The sequence below is a fragment of the Protopterus annectens genome, chromosome 3.part1 (genome assembly GCF_019279795.1).
Source record: "Protopterus annectens isolate FY-2018-M chromosome 3.part1, PAN1.0, whole genome shotgun sequence".
In the NCBI taxonomy this organism is placed as follows: Eukaryota; Metazoa; Chordata; order Ceratodontiformes; family Protopteridae; genus Protopterus; species Protopterus annectens.
The window spans coordinates 1,336,252,044-1,336,269,624 of record NC_056732.1 but is presented as its reverse complement, the minus strand read 5'-3'; the positions used below and the strand labels follow the sequence as shown (position 1 = coordinate 1,336,269,624).

Genomic DNA, 17,581 nt, shown 5'->3' with positions numbered 1-17,581 from the left:
AAACCTCCTCAGCTGGTCTACCCACCATCTCCCCCAAGAAACTATCATTTTAGGTGATTTCAATATTGACTGGCAATCCTGTTCCGGCAACCATCCAACCCATCATGTAAACCTTCATGGCTTCACCCAACTAGTCCAGTCACCAACCAGGATAAATAAAAACTCCAGCAAGCACACTACCCTGGAATGGATACTAGTCAGTAAGAGCCCCCAGTCATATATAAAAGGTTTCTTATCAGATAGCCTCAGTGATCACTCCCCAACATTCCTACTGAAAAAATACCTATACCAAGATAAACCTGTCTACCGTCAGATACGTAAAAAAATAAACTTTAACCCACTCACATTCATCTCATCCCTCAAAGAATGTAACTGGCATTCTCTAAAGTACCTCAGTCTTGATGATGCAGTTGAATTTTTTAATACTACCTTCCTGAGCATCCTTAATTACCATACCCCCATAAGACTTTCCAGAATCAAAGCACAACCCTCCCCATGGCTACAGAAAACCATTAAGTCAGAAATGAAAAACAGGGATAAAGCTTGGGAGCACTGGCGCAAAACCAAGACCCCCTCAACTAGACAGAAATTCCTAGAACTGCGCAATAGAGTCAAAAAGCTAATAAAACAGGACAAATTCCAATACTACCAGTCTGCCCTAGACTCCTCCGAACACAGTCCCAAACAATTCTGGTCCTCCATAAACACCATCCTCCACCCAGGTAAAGTCAGTACCCCTCCTCCTAACATCCCTCACTCCTCAGAAAATATTGCTACCTCATTCAACACACACTTCACACAAACCATACTGTCACTAGCTAAACAACACAACCCCCCTCCCCTCCAACCCTCACCTTCAACTACTAATCTCCCCACTGCCTTCTTGTTTTCTCCTGTACCTACCTCCAACATAAAAAAACTCTTAACTAAACTTAAACCCACCAAATTAGCAGCAGACAACCTCCCAAGTGAATACCTACAAATCGCAGCTGATGCTCTGTCCTACCCAGTATCCATCTTGATTAACCGATCTCTGTCAGAAAGTTATGTTCCCACACTGTGGAAAGTATCACATATTATTCCCCTCCACAAAGGCGGATCCTCCACAGAACTAACCAGTTACTGCCCCATAGCTATTCCCTCTCCACTCTCCAATATACTAGAGAGATGCATCCACTCTCAGGTCTCAGACTACCTCCTTACTAGCAACCTCCTTTCCAATACTCAGCATGGTTTCCGACCAAACCATAGCACCACCACTGCCTTACTCTCCTTTACTAACACTATCCTTCAGCATAAAAACAGTGGCTATCTCTCCTCTGCTACTTTCCTAGACCTATCTAAAGCATTTGACATGGTCCCACACAAACAACTTATCTCTGTCCTCAATAACCTATCCTTCTCACAATCAGTCACCAACTGGTTTCAGAGTTACCTGTCTGACCGCCAACAATCCGTTGCATGGCAGAATGACATATCTCCCCAACTACCTGTCTCCATAGGGGTTCCCCAAGGATCCATCCTTGGACCCCTACTCTTCTCTGTTTTCACAAATAATCTAGCCTCTGCCACCATACATGGCACACTCATACCTTACGCAGATGACTCGACCATCATCTGCTCAGCCCAGTCCCTACCCAAACTGCAAAAAGTCACATAGGAAGCCTTTTCCGCTGTTGAAACTTGGTTATCCGATGCCCAATTAATACTCAACCCAAACAAAACTAAACTACTCATCTTCTTCCAACCCACCAAACATACTTAAAACAACTCTCACTTTAACATCACAGCAAACGACAACATCACTATATACCCAACTGAACACACCAAATTGCTAGGAGTGGAAATAGACAATAAACTAAAATTTGAAATTCACATATCCATGACCATTAAAAAAGTCCACAAAAAACTAGGAGCATTATACAGAAATAAGCATCTTCTCACCAAAGCAGCAAAGATTTCAATAGCAAATTCCCACCTTATTTCCACCGTACTTTATGCCTCTCCAATATATACCAACCTAAGGCAATGCAATCTAAAAAGCTAGAGACCTGCTACAACAAAATTGCCAAATTCACCACAGGAGCATCCTACCGTAGTCACCACTGTCTCTCACTTGCTGAACTGGGCTGGCTTGAACTCCCTCACCTCCTTCAATGGTATCAACTCTCACTCGCCCACAAACTAGTAAACCATCCACTAAATGTCCCATCCCTCCAGAATCTACTCCAACCCTATCGCACCACCAGACCACTAAGATCCAGCAACAAAAATCACTTGCAGATCACTAAAGCCAATAAATCTGCTAGTGAAGCACTATTCTCTTGCACCATAGCCAAATTATGGAACTCCCTCCCACCCACAATTACCTCCGTGCCATCATGCACCCACTTCAAAACTTTACTAAAAGCGCACCTAAAAACATGCTGGCTATGCCCTTGCAACTCCCACTCTAATATCACCCACCCCATCCAACCACTACCTTTCTTTCCACTCCACTAACTACCATGATTATAGCAAGCTCAGATGCTCATAAGCCTAGTACTTATACAGCAGGAACTTCTTATTTTAACATTTGTTAATGTCTGTTATGTACTTCACAGATAAAGATTCTAGTTGTCTACTGATGTACTATGTTCTTCATCTGTAAATATGTTGTAATTGCTATGTAAATTATTAATCGCTATGTAAGCCAATGTAACTACTGTCTGTTTATTTTAACTGTGGAGCTTTTCTCCCTGGGCCTCTGCTGAAAATGGACCTACATCCAGTCGGACACCCCCGGTCAACAAATATAAATAAATAAATAAATAAAAAGTAACTTCATATTTCTCTTTTTCCTTGTAAAATATATTTGCTTATATAACAATTTTTGTATTTTTTTTCCTTGATTTCTTACATATAATTCTTTTTCATTGTCAAAGTACTTTCTGCCATTATGTTCTAAATCATCCATTTCATTATATGTTGTTTTATATTTTTCTTTCTCTACTTTTTTCCCATCATATTGCCACTGTAAAAATATGTTTTATATTTTTCCTTAAATATCATCTACCATTCAGACCATTTTTTTATAAAATCTTCTCATAGTAATGTGATCCTTTCATAACTGGATTACTGGTCTCTTTCCTTCTTCGTTGCATGATTTCTCATTTATCATTTTATCCCTTTGCCTGTTTTTATTTTATCCTTTTTTCTAGCCATAGCTATATTGCAAGATTATCAGAAAATCCTGTTTCAACTATCTCCCCTTCTCCTATAACTAAACATTTTTTTACTGTAAAATAATGTGTTTTAATTCTATATATACCCCATTTGTAAGTCCATGGATTTTTGTTCCAAAGTTTTAATTTGTCACATTTTATAAATTATGACATTTTTTTCTTATATAATTTCCTTTCTTTTTATGATTGCTTATTAAATCACAGTTAAAGTAATCTATTATTATAACATTCATATTTATCACTACATAGTCTAAAATCTGATGAAATAAGCTTTCTGTTTCTTTACAATCAGTATATGCATATAATATTATAATTCTGTATACTTGTTCTTTCCATTTTAAATTTGCAGTGGTTAATTTTTCCCATTTTTGCTAAAGTTACATCTAATGTCTTTACAGTATTTCTACAGAATACAGCTACTCCAGAACATCTGTCATTTCCCAGTTCTAGATTATCTTTCCTCCCTATAGTTTCTCTGATTGTGATCTTTCCTCATTTGTTAAACATTGTGTCTTCTAATATAATTGCATCTACATCACATGTATTACACCATTCCAAAATCTCTGTTCTTCTTACTATATTATTAATACTATTAATATTTGGAGAAAGCACATTAACATTTTCCCTGTTCCTTAGATTCATGGTTTCATAAGGTCTTAGCTAATTACTAAGCTAATTTCTTAACAGGCCATTCTAAGCCTAGCCAATTTCCCTTCTAAAAGTGAGAGTAAAGTACTGTACGTTGTGTCTGTGAGTCGAAAAATCTTAACCATTATACCAACCCCAATCATTAACTGTATATATTCTTTTCTTTCTTTTTTGTACTTATCCCTTTAACTTTTCTTTCTGTCTTTTACCCTTTTACCAGTAATATATTTTTTTCTTTTACTACCTCCAACTTTGTCTTCTTCATCATTTATTTCAGAACCTTCTTCTGTGTCCTCATTATTATTATATTTTTCTTGTCTAATTTTTCTTCTGTTTCTACTTCTAGAATTTCTTCTCTTTGTTTATTTTCATCTCTTTCTTTTTTCTTTTGCTTTACTCTTATTTTCAAATTTGCAGTCCATCCATAAATATCCAATTTTGTTATAATTTATAACATTTAAATTCACATTTTTTGCATCATGTCCCATTTCCCCACAAATATAGCATTTTACTTTGTCACAGTTGCTTATCAAATATCTTTCTTTTCTACAAAAAAGCTTGTTTTGTGTTGTCCACATTATTTTTCAACACGCCTGTTCCCTTCCCCATGTATCATGCTTTGTGGATGTATAATTTTTCTTTCTTTCTATTTTTAACACAATACTACAATCCCATCTACCTGTCCCTAAACCACTTTTGCCGTAAACGTTTGCAATGCCTAGCATTTCTTTACACAAAGTTTTCAAATGTCCTTTGAAAGTCTCTCTTTCCACCCCTGTTCAAAAATGCATTTGCATTTTCCTTTTTGTTACCATGTTAAATGCTTTTATCACATAAAAATTCCATGGGTTATAGTCTTTCATTTTTTTCATGGTTTTACATAATAATGTTTTATCATTACATTCTTATATCATGTTTTCTATGTCATCAATTTTTATTTTGCAAAAAAATATTTTCCTTGGTAACATTTTCTTTTTTCATTTATACACCCTTTTTTCCCTTTACTCTTTTTTATCATACCCCAACATTTATCATACTTGTATTTATACAGTTTTTACAATTTTACTACTAATCTCTCATCTGTTTTATTTATCCACTTTTAACACTTTGTACACATTTAGTGAAGCAGCATATACCACTGGCTTAATTAACGCTAAACCTCCTTCCTCTTTACTTATATACAAAACTCCTCTTTTTACTGGGTTTAATCTAGAACCTCTATAAATGAAAAATTATCTGCAATAATTCCTTTTCAAGTACTGTTGGCAACATAAAAACAGTTGCTAAATATGCTCTTTTCCCATTAGTACTGAATTTATCAAATAAACCTTTTTTTCTGAATGATAATTTGTATGTTCTCCAGAAAAGACAATTTTGTTTTATTTCCTCTGTTGCTTCTTCCCATTAAATTCTACTTGTATCTTTATTCCCAAATGTTATACCTAACACAGAAATTTCAGTCATTGTAACATATATACCCCCTGTCTTTACTGTGTAACCTAAACTTTTACTTTTCTCCTTATTTAAAGCCATCCATATCACTTCTAAGCATTCCTTTGAGCAAATTATAACTTATTATATCCATTATTTTGCACTTATAATAATGTCATCTGCATATGTTAACAGAACTGGAATTCTTAACTCTTCAGGTGTTATACACCTCCTTTATTTTTTTAATTTATTGTATATACCATTATATTTATAACTAATGCAAACAGTATACAACTAATTGGACATCCCTGGGCCACACTGCTTCTCTTATGTTAAGTTCTTAGCTAATTACTAAGCTAACTTTCTTAACAGGCCATTCTAAGCCTAGCCAATTTCCCTTCTAAAAGTGAGAGTAAAGTACTGTACCTTGTGTCTGTGAGTTGAAACATCTTAACCATTATACCAACCCACAATCATTAACTGTATATATTCTTTTCTTTTTTTTGTACTTATCCCTTTAACTTTTCTTTCTGTCTTTTACCCTTTTACCAGTAATATTTTTTTCTTTTACTACCTCCAACTTTGTCTTCTTCATCATTTATTTCAGAACCTTCATCTGTGTCCTCATTGTTATTATATTTTTTCTTGTCTAATTTTCTTTTTCTATTTCTACTTCTACAATTTCTTCTCTTTGTTCATTTTCATCTCTTTCTTTTTTCTTTTGCTTTACTCTTATTTTCATTTTTGCAGTCCATCCATAAATGTCCAATTTTGTTACAATTTATAACATTTCAATTCACATTTTTTGCATCATGTCCCATTTCCCCACAAATATAACATTTTACTTTGTCACAGTTGCTTATCAAATATCCTTCTTTTCTACAAAAAAGCATGTTTTGTGTTGTCCACATTATTTTACAACACCCCTGTTCCCTTCCCCATGTATCATGCTTTGTGGATTTTCTAATTTTTCTTTCTTTCTATTTTTAAGATTCTATGGGTTATAGTCTTTCATTTTTTCACAGTCTCCAAGAAGATTTTCCATTGAAATAAAACAGTCTCAAAGATAATGTCACAAAATGTCTCTTTGTTAATAAGAGTAAGTGATCTTACCTCATGTGCTTTTACACCCAAAGGAACTATTAATTTTTCCCACACTTCATACCTGTCCATTTCTTTGTCGTCTTTACTTTGAATCCTTACCATATACTTTCATTTTTCATTTTCCTCTGCCTTATTTTCTGCTACTCCTCTTTTGCCTTCTTTTACTTTGTCTGCATATGTTTTCTTTTCCATCTCACCAATGTTCTTCAGGATTGTCTCTGCATCCTCCTTTTGTATTTTTACATAATGCTCCCCCCAGGAAACTTTCTGGCTCACTCTGCATCATCATTTCTTTAAGTAAAATATCCCACAACCCTCCCTTCTGGAGGGTTGTAATTATACAGCTGTAATTTGCTGACTTTTCTCCATCAAACAGATTTCTTTAAAACATGTCCTTGGAATCTTGCACACATTCTCCAGTCTTGATATTTGCTTTCTCCTCCATTTCTCTTAACCACTACCTTATCTGCTTCTCTTTCCATCTGCCTCCCTGTTTCTCTGGGCTGCCTCTGTGCCTAGAATGGAAACAGGAAGTGCTCCTGCAAAATGGGTCCCCCTTTCAACAATGAGTAGGAAAGTACCATGATGCCCTGGCCAAATTTCTCCTATTAGTAAAAAGAGGCCAGTAGCCTAGTGGGACTAACCCAGTAAACAAATGGAAAAATTAAAAAAATTATATTGCACTAATCTTTGTATAGAGTGATTAAAGAAGCTACATATGATCTTCGTAAGTGTGAAGAAGACAGAAGCTGAGAGCTAATCAGACAGGTCTTCAACCACGGGTACAATTTGTGTGGTGCATGACAGCTGAAATTGGACTGCCTAGTGGAATGAATGGAACAGTAACAGTATAGTCTAAGGTAATACCAACTCCCACTCTAATATCACCCACCCCATCCAACCACTACCTTTCTTTCCACTCCACTAACTACCTTGATTATAGCAAGCTCAGATGCTCATAAGCCTAGTACTTATTGTACAGCAGGAACTTCTTATTGTAACATTTGTTAATGTCTGTTATGTACTTCACATATAAAGATTCTAGTTGTCTACTGATGTACTATGTTCTTCATTTGTAAATATGTTGTAAGTAATTGCTATGTTAAATTGTTAATCGATAAGTAATCCAATGTAACTACTGTCTGTTTATTTTAACTGTGGAGCTTTTCTTCCCGGGCCTCCGCTGAAAATGGACCTACGTCCAGTCGGACACTCCCAGTCAACAGATTTAAATAAATAAATAAAAATAAAAATTTGAATTGTTTGTGCTCTGCTCTGTTTCCAATCTGCTCACTTGACATTCTTTTGAACATCACTTATCTCTCCAGAATAAGTTTAAATTTGGTGTAATCTGCTTCTCTGCTGTCAGAATGGAATACAGCTAGCTCCAGTGTGTCAGCATGTCAGCTTGGGGCAGAGAATAATATCATTGAAGAGCAGTGGACTGCTTCAGTCTTATCTTTCTTGGTCTGTGTAAGATGCTGGCTTCAGTGTGTTTTGCTTTATCTGGCAGGTGGTAGGGGGTATAGCTTTTGCTATTCCCTCTCCTGGCTGCTGTGGTTGATATTGAATCTGATGTGTTGATGACAAGGATTTGAAAATTCTTGTGGATGCTTTTGATCCTGCCTTCCTTGTTTTTGTGAACTACGTTATCTAACTGACCAAGAAGGGTTGGAGGTGGAGTTTGTGGATTTCTGTTTGTAATTATCACAGTGTGGGGCTGCCATTGGCTAGGAAGTTGCTGATGGTGTGAAACCTAGAAAGCTGGAAAGGAATTGTGGAAGTTTTCACTTCTGCCTCCTTCCTTAGTCATAGTGACAGATTCTAGACTGGCTTGTTAAGTGGATTGAGTCGGGTCCACAGAGGAAGTTGCAGAGGGGTTTGTTCTTTTACAAAAGAAGAGGTTGATGTCATTGGATCAACAGTTTAGCTTTTTGTAGACACCTTTTTTATAAAAGCTTATGGCTGACCATCTTATGCTGTGCCTTCTTTATTTACATCTTAAGCCATAGCTATAAAGATGTGGTGCAAAATGTATCTGTAAACTTAACCTTTCTTGTACTCAACCTTTTCTTGATGGCAAAGTTTTGTTCCAGCTGATTGTACACTAGGTTTATTTTATGTCTGTCTGCATAGCTGATCGGTATTGTATTGGTTCATAAGATATTTTATGCTTCATTCATTATCTGGATAAAAATGGAGTCAGTTTGAACTCTTTTGTAGCACTAAATCATTATTTGTTTTAGTGTTTTATGTTTTATTGCTAGTCAGGGCAATTTTATAGTTCATTTTAAAGACTGATCATGCTCATTTTACTTGCCTGTGTTCTTTTGATACCACTGATAACTTGACTTAGGCTATGGACCTTGCTGTATACTTTTTCTTATTGTTAATCATATCCAGCTCATAGCATTAATGGAACACAGTACTTTGCATAAGTGTGGATTTGGAATACCAGTGACTTGATACCCAAGGAGCAGGGCTAACATATTATTAACAGTGCATTTAGATTCTAGCAGTCTATTGAAATAAAGTTCTGCCCCAACATCCAGTAAAATAAGAATAGTTCCCCTGTCCCATTCAGTTGTTCAGCAGGTTTAGTCTGCTTATTGACTGATGCTGAAGGTAAGATGTGTAAAAAGAAACTTGTATGTCTAATATATGTCAAAGATGCAAAACTTTGTAAATTGTTATTCTACATGTGATCCCAATTTGACTATATTCTGTTGTAGTTTGTTGTAAGAACATTGATCTAATCTGAGAAATAAGATTATAATAAGATATACGAGTACTGCAAAAGTTTTTTTTTCATGCTTTGAACAAGTAATGACAAGAAGTTTTTATTATTTTCTCTTGTGTAAGATGTTTAGCTTAAAAAAATCATGACTATATCGTCAGTAAAAGCAAATCATGCAAATGAAACCATGGCATTTCCAAGCACAAAGAGTATAGTTTTTTCTTCAAATTTTTAACTTGGTCCTTCTTTTATGCTGCTGCTGTGTTTATCCCTTTGCATTCTTATGTTGCCTTTTATAGTTAAATAACTGGGATAGTTGATTAGCCTTTTCAAGACAACAGCTATACTTAACTAATTTTAGATACTTACAGTAGTTTTGAGTTGATTCAGGGTATGGAACAGCTCATACCACTCTAAACTTTAAAAAGAACAGAATGTCATGGTGGCAGCTGCCAGTGAATGACACTAACATTTTGACAGCTATGCAAACATACTGGCGCATTCCATTATTTAGTGCTGCTGCTCCATTTGCACAGCTGCTGCTCACCTTGGCTTTTAGTGATTCACGCCATATTCTGTTTCATTCACATTGTTGTATTTGATGGAATGCAGACGTCCAGAAAATCATCCAAAAAAAGTAGTAGTGCAGGAGATAAAAAGACGGACCAGGCTGGGAAGGAATTACTGATTGGCTAAAAAGAGGCTAAGAAAGGAAGGAGTTGCAGTAGCAAAACACAAGGCATCAGAGGCACTGTACCATCTTCTGGAAAGTGATTCAGGAGATGGCATAAAGAAACTGTATCAAGTTTCAAGGCAACGACAGAAAGAGAAAGACAATAGACACTATTCATAAGGGATGCCAGCAACAACTTGCTAAGCAGTCCACAGGGCATGGCAGATGAATGAGTACTTCCAGCAGCTTTTGAATGAAGAAAGCCCCACAGAAGTTACCACTGCCCCAGACACAACATATGATGAAAGAAAAGGAGGAATCCCGCCATAGAAGTAGTAAAAACAACCCTAAGGAAAATGGAGGCCAAGGAAGCAGCAGGTTCAGATGAGGTGACAGCAGATATGATAAAGATGTTAGGTGAGATATGGGAGGAATAGCTTCTGAGGATACTCATATCAGTATGAAGGGAAAGACTTATCCCAGATGACTGGAGAGTAAGCATGGACATTCACAACTGTGGGCAGTATAAAAGTATCAAAATTCTATCACACTGCATGAAAATTCTGGAGAAGGGGATGGATAAACAAATACACAGAGTAGTAGAAAGTAAGATGGGTGATAAACAGTTTGGATTCAGATCAAGATGTAGCACAACTGACCCAATGTTTGCAGTGAGACATACTTGAAAGGAAGCTATATATGAGGAAAAAGTCCAACTGGGCATTCCTAGACGTGGAGAAAGCATATGACAGGGTCCCAAGAAAGCTGATTTGGGTAGTCCTGTGGTGGTTCAAAGTCCCAGAAAATATTGGTAGAATTATTGCAGGCTATGTACAAGGACCCAATGACTGAAGTACAAACTGAGTTAGTTCTCACAGAGGGGTTCCTAGTGGAAGTGGGTGTACATCAGGATTCAGCTCTGAGCCTGCCACTGTTCATACTGATGATGGACTACATAAACAAACAAGTCAAAAGGGAGAAATCAACAAAGTTGTAGACAATGTGGCATTACAGGCTGACTCTGGGCAAGAACCTCTGCAAAGGATAGGGGAATTGAATGGAATGCAAAACTGAAGACACATGGGATGAAACTGAGTACAGATAAGACAGTTGTAATGGCAGCAAATGGGGAAAATTAGAAGAAGTTGAAAACTGAGATAGAAGGGAAAATAGCTGAACAGGTTAACAACTTCAAGTATCTGGGAGGGGTGGTTGAGGAGAAGGAAAGTTTGAATGAGGGGTTCAAAGCTAGAATCAGAGGGGCTGCAGCCAACTGGCACAGAGTGTCAGGGTAGTGTATGACAGAATGCCAAAGAAACTGAAAAGTGAGGTGTACAAAACAGTAGTGCGATCAGCACTGCTGTATGGTACAGAAATCTGGGCAGTAAAGGTAAAGCATTTGCGGAAGCTAGAGGTGATAGTGATGACATGCCTGAGAAGGGTGGTAGTATGCACACTATGGGACAGAAGAAGAAATTAAAACATAAGAGCAGAAGCCAAAGTAGCTTCATTTGCAGAAAAAGTCAGAGAGAACAGATTACGGTGGTTTGGGCGTATATGCAGAAAAGCAGAAGACAGTCTGGTGAAGAAGATTTGGGACAGACAGGAAGAAGACAAGAGAAAAAAGGGCTTCCAGCAAAGAGGTGGATTGATTGTTTGAGAGGAGACCAGTGACAGTCCAGCATGAGTGTCAAAGAAAGTAAGAGAGTGGCACTGAATTTAGAGAGGATGCAACATTTGCAACAACACCCCGACCCCATGCAGAAAATGGGAAAAAGGGTGTTGATGATGATGGCAATTTGTTGTGGCTGTAGTGTGAGATGTGTTCCGCCCGCAGGCTCTGTGCTTCTTGCCTGATATTTTTATACACAGTCTTTACCTTAGGTTAACTAATGACATTAAAGGTTATGCTTAAACGAAACCTGGCAGATGGTCAGATTTGCTAAAAGTATGATAGCTTTCCGTAATGTAAAATGTGCTTTCTGTTGTTATTAACCAGTTTCACTTTGATTTCTTTGTTTATATTTGTACACAATGATTAAATGGAAAATGTTCTGTGCTTTTAGTGGTCATTGTTTTCGTAGGACACAAGGTTGCTGAGCACAGCTTTTATTGTTTCTTGTGTTGTCAATAGCATTAATATACTTCAGGCTGTGAGTTCTACAGATTTATCAAGTTTCATGGTTAAAACTTGTAACTGTACCTCACAGCAGCATCGCACGATGTGTTAGTACATTCCTATTAAACCTAATCCAGTAAACCCAAATTCTGTAACAGGTGTGTGTGTGTGTGTGTGTGTGTGTGTGTGTGTGTGTGTGTGTGTGTGCGTGCATTTTTCGGTAATAATGGAAAACATTATAGGTTCATAGGTTGGTACTAGGCTATCGGCCATAGGGCCTATGCAAGCCTAGCCATAACAATTCCCTGGATATTTCTTCCCACAATATTTACTTCTCCAGGCCCCTGTGTAGCAGGGCGACTGACATGATCCCCGGGGTGAATTTCCTATCTCCCATCCAATCATCAAGGTTCCTTTTGAAGAGAGCCAATGAGGCGCTCTACTTGATATGTATGGGCAGTCTATTCCAGAGTATGGGGAGTCTCTGGGTCAGGAGCCTATCCCTCCAGCATGTTTTGTTCATTGTGATGACAAGGTTTAGATCCCTGGAGCGTGTGGCTCTGAGGGATTGGGATTTCTTTAAGTGGAGCATGTCCAACAGCTCAGGGTTTGACATGGCCGTGTATGTTAAGCAGAGATCGCCCCTGAGTAGACGATATACCACAGAGTATAGCTGGAGTTTTTTTAGATGGTCAGTATATGGCATCTGCTTTAAGCCTGTGATTCTTTTAGTGAGGTATTTCTGTGGCCTTTCCAGCTGTTGCAGATGTCTTGTGAGGTACATACCAAACAGGGCATTATACTCTATAATGGGTCTCATGAGGGATGAGAACAGTGGGACAATGACCTCCTTTTTTCCGGATGAAAAGCCCTTAGTGATGAGGTGTGCCACATAGAAGGATTTCCTGACTGTTGTGGCAATGTGGTTATCAAAAGTGAGACCACTGTCCACCTGTGTCCCTAGGTCTCTCATCACACTTTCGATGTTTAGTATCCTGCCACCTATGTGGTAATTCATGGGTACATGTTTTTTTCCAAAGGGGATAACTATATATTTCTTGGCATTAAGCTTGAGCCCATGGCTCTGGCACCAGGCATCTGTTTCTGTAAGGCCCTTTTGTAGAATATCCACATCATTTGGGGATTCAATAATGGCTCCCAGTTTGCAGTCATCTGCAAACTTTGTTAGCCAGAGTCCCTTAGTGTTGGCCTGTACTTCAGAGAAGTAGATGCCAAACAAGAGTGGTCCCAGGACTGAACCCTGAGGTATTCCACTTGTCACTTGTCTGGAGCTGGATTTGGAGTCAGCTACTTTTACTGTCTGGGTTCTGTCAGTAAGCCAGTTAGCAACCCATCGAGTGACGTAGGGATTTATGCCCAGCTTAGTAAGTTTATCTATGATTCCAGAGTGGGGGATGGTGTCAAAGGCCTTGGCGAGGTCCAGATAGGCTGTGTGGACTGTCTTACCCTCGTCCACAGCTCTGGAGACTGATTCGAAGAAGTCAATCAGATTCAGGAGACAAGATCGGCCCTTCACAAACCTAAACTGGGTGGGGTCCAGTGTTTGAAGGTTGCCAATGTCTTTGCTTATAGGTTCTATGATAATGCTTTCCATGCCCTTGCAAATCAGGCTTGTCAGACTGATGGGACGGTAGTTCCCAGGATCCAGGGTGGATCCTCCCTTGTGAAGCGGGATAACTGTAGCTGTGCGCCACTCAGTGGGCATGAAGCCTGAGGTGAGGCTATGATTAAACATGACACTTAGGTGAGGTGCCAGTTCATTTTGTAGTTCATGTAGTACACAGCCTGGAATGTCATCTGGTCCCATGGATGCTGTATTCTTAGCTTTGGAGAGTGCGGTTTCTACCTGTGTGGCCGTGATTATCGGAATTTGGCAATCTTTTGGTATTGAGATGGGCCCTTTAGGGGGTGAGAGTGGGGTGAAGTTGGCACTAAATCGATCTGCCAGGATATTGGCAATATCCTTGGGATCAGTATATTTAATGCCATTCTGTTGTAGCTCAGAGAAGATCTGAGCATTGCCATTTATATTCTTGACATAACTATAGAATGCCTTGTGGTTGTCTTTGGAATCTTTGGCAATTTTATTTTCGTAACTACCTTTTGAGGATTTTATGAGGGATCTCAGCTTCTTACTGAGGCTGGTGAGGGAGTTTTTTGCATCCTGGGATTTTCCTCATTTTTGCAACAGTTTCTTCCTTCTGTTGTATAGTTTGTTTATAGCCGGGGACCACCAGATTGGCTTCCTTTTTTTGGAGAAGTGCATCTTGGTTCTATTTGAGATGGCACGATTCATGCACGAGTGGATGTGCTCGTATAGTGCCTTAGTGTAGGATTCTGCAGTCGAACTTCCAGATCCCGTCTGCGTGGGTGTTGTGAAGTTTGTCACTTCTGACTTCAGTAGCTTGAAGTTGGCTTTGGAGAAGTTTTTTAAGGAGGTTTCCTTACTGGGGGTGGGGGGGTGGGGGTGGGATGTGGATATCAAGGGTGATTTGCTTATGGTCAGACCTGACCAATGAGGGGGTGACCACTGGTGTGGAGCATCTATCTCCCATGTTGGTAATGACCAGGTCTAGGATATTGGAGCCTCTGGTGAGACAATGGATTAGTTGATCCAGGGCGTTGGAATTTATGAATTCCAAGAACTGTTGGGAAAAGGAGTTGGTACCTGAGTAGTTTTCCCAATTAATGGCAGGGTAGTTGAAATCACCCAGTATTAGGGTGTTTGGTTGTATCTTAATATTTTCCAGTATGTTTAGAAAGGTGTAGTGAGAATCTTGGGGCATGGTTGGGGATCTATAGCAAGCTACAATTTGGATTGCAGTCTTACCTAGTGTTAGTTGCACCTGGAGAATTTCAGATGCATTGTGTTGGGCAACTAGCCTGGAGGTGTAAATATCCTTGATGAATATGGACACTCCTCCACCTTTAGTGTTTCGGTCGTGGTTTTGTGGCCGAAAAGTGTGGTAAGAATTGTAGCCTGGTATTGCAGTGGTGCTCTCTGGAGCCTTGAACCAGGTCTCAGTTACTGCACAGATATCAATGTTCTCCATTTTTAGGAGTGCCTTGAGAGAGTGCATTTTGAGGTTTAGACTTCTAGCATTGAGTAGCATTATCACACATACATACATACGACAGTGTAAAATGCAGACGTTTGCTTTTTTTTTTTAATTTAAAAGTTAATAGAACTGCGTGTTTTGTATCAGCATACATTTTCTGAATGACAGGAGCTATGAAAGTCTAATGTCTGACATTACTGACTGACTGTAATTGCTAGCAATTTTCCAAAAAGAAAAGTCAAAACTTTCATTAGAGACAGGTAAAAAATCAGGTAAAATCAGTGACATGATAGCATGACAGGCTTTTCATCAACTTGCACATTCACATACTGTACATCTCAACTTCTTTGTGCAAGAAATTTGGACAAAACCTAAAATAATGGGGTGATAAAGGCCCACAAATAGGGACATATTTTAAATATTGCTCTTATGAACTTAGCAAGTTGTTTGACTAAAAGGATTTGCATTTCCATGCATTTTCTAAAGGATATTAAGCCTGAAACTCAAATATGTCATTATTTTGTCACTTCAGTCCTCACTCAGTGATTTGGCAGAAAACCACAAACTTGAAGAGATGACCAAAAATGTTAAGCAGGAATTTGGACATTCTGTGAGATTCTAGACAGTTGAGAAGTACGCATGTTCAGAACAATAAGAATTATGAAACTCAAATATTTGGTATTATTAATTGTAATTCTCAGTAGTATACCAGAAAGTCAAACATTTTACAAGGAACAGGACAAAAATGTGAATCAAAATTAGGGATATTCTGTAAAATCTGACAGCTGGAGAGTTGTAGAAATATTTTAAATCAGCACTTCAGGTGATGAATCGGTTACCATCTAATTTTTTTTACTTGTTTGCTAGAGTTTCATCTGACATGATTTTTCTTTAAATACTGTTAGTTTTATAAGGTTTAGAACATTCGTGCACAACCTTTTAGTGGGGCGGGCCACTACATGAATTCTTAATGCATCTGCGGGCAACCTCAAATCATAGTAAGTTGTTATGAGTTAACAATAGGTTCAGGTGACTGGCATTTTTACTTGACAGCAGTCATGAAATTGCCTGTTTTCTACATCAACTTTGCGTTTAACTTTATTTTGGCTTGCAACCATGACTTAATACAAACTCTTGCAGAAAGTTACTACTGTTTACAGACTACAAGTTATAAACAACAAATAATACTGACTTCCACAGCTAAAATTAGGGGTGTATGCAACTGCAGTCAGTTAGGTAAGAAAGTATGACTAGAGTAAGGCATAGCATTTTTTCACTTTTTTTTTAAACATTTTTGGTTGCTCTCTGGGGTCCGGATGGCATTGCGTCAAGGGCCGGACGTTGTGCATCACTGGTTTAGAATGCTGGGGCAGTAGTGTGCAGCTGTCACCTCTACTATTGCCATACCATTCTAAATAGCATGCAGATTTACTGCCACAGTCCAGTGTTCTCCATTATTGCCCATTGCTCATGCACATTGCAACATGGTGTTTGCCAAATCAGTTAATGAAATAGCTTTATTTGGGTTATAACATGTTCATGTGGAATGTGTTACGTTGGTGTACAAGAGAATGCTGTCATGAGGTACTCCCTGCAGTTTGTTAAACACCAGAAATAGTTGCATGTATTTTCTATACTGAAGACTATAAATAAGAGCTGTTAAATGTCCTTTAACTGCAAGTTATCGAATGCTGCCATTTAATATAATTAAGCAACTAAAATGACGTTTCTGAAATGCATTAAAATAAAAGTATCTATTTACTTATCTATTTTTCAGCCCTGACGTGAGGGAGTTTCTTCAGATGGACAATCCAAGGCATTTTTCAGATCCTTCTGAAGATGATGAAGAAAAGGGTGATCTACAGGTGATTTCCACAAAACGTGTTCCACTTTAAACCTGATGCTTTAGTTTATATACACTATTTGTAGCAACATGTTTAACATCTTTTACATTTTAACATACATCTCTTTAAGGAATGTTTGTGGATTTATAAACTGTTCTGTGATCAGTTTCTTATTTTCAGTGTTAACAGGGTGCGTTTATTAAATGGACACACTATCTAGATACACGTACAGCTTCCTTAACCATTAGAGATATTTTAAACACCAACAGAGTGAAATGGCAGTTGATCTTATGTTGTCCTTTTCATTTGTTCCTCAACTACTGGGTATCAAATCTGATCTCGGATCCGACTCAGCCACATTTACTAGACTCTCGGATCCAACTCTCAAGCACCCCATCTACCCATAATGCCTCAGTCAACCTGCTATACCTAAGATCTCATTTGCCGCCATACCTCTATAGACGTGTATCTTTCTGAGAGAACTTTTTTGGGTATTATTTCCTGACTGTAAGCCCAATCTCCAAATTTTTTTCTCGGCACCATCAGATTTTAAAAACTTCCATTTTCTACTTCACCCATGTCCCTTATCTAGTCTCTTGAGTTCTCAGGTATTTCTTTGAAGTAGTTTTCTCTTTCTCTTGTACCTGAAGGTAGCTGTTGGTACCATTGTTGGTACTTTTCCTTCTTTTCTCGACATTATTTTTTTCTACCTTCTACAGGG

General features: G+C 38.1%; 1 protein-coding gene across 2 annotated transcripts in view; it reads left to right on the top strand.

Annotated features, from left to right (window-relative positions):
- SGK3 (serum/glucocorticoid regulated kinase family member 3) overlaps positions 1-17,581 on the top strand; it is a 3,149,190-nt gene that overhangs the window by 1,173,632 nt on the left and 1,957,977 nt on the right. For both annotated transcript variants that reach the window (XM_044067369.1, XM_044067370.1), the window contains exon 7: positions 16,794-16,881. In XM_044067369.1, coding sequence (XP_043923304.1) covers positions 16,794-16,881 — 88 coding nt within the window. The remainder of the gene's footprint in view (positions 1-16,793; positions 16,882-17,581) is intronic.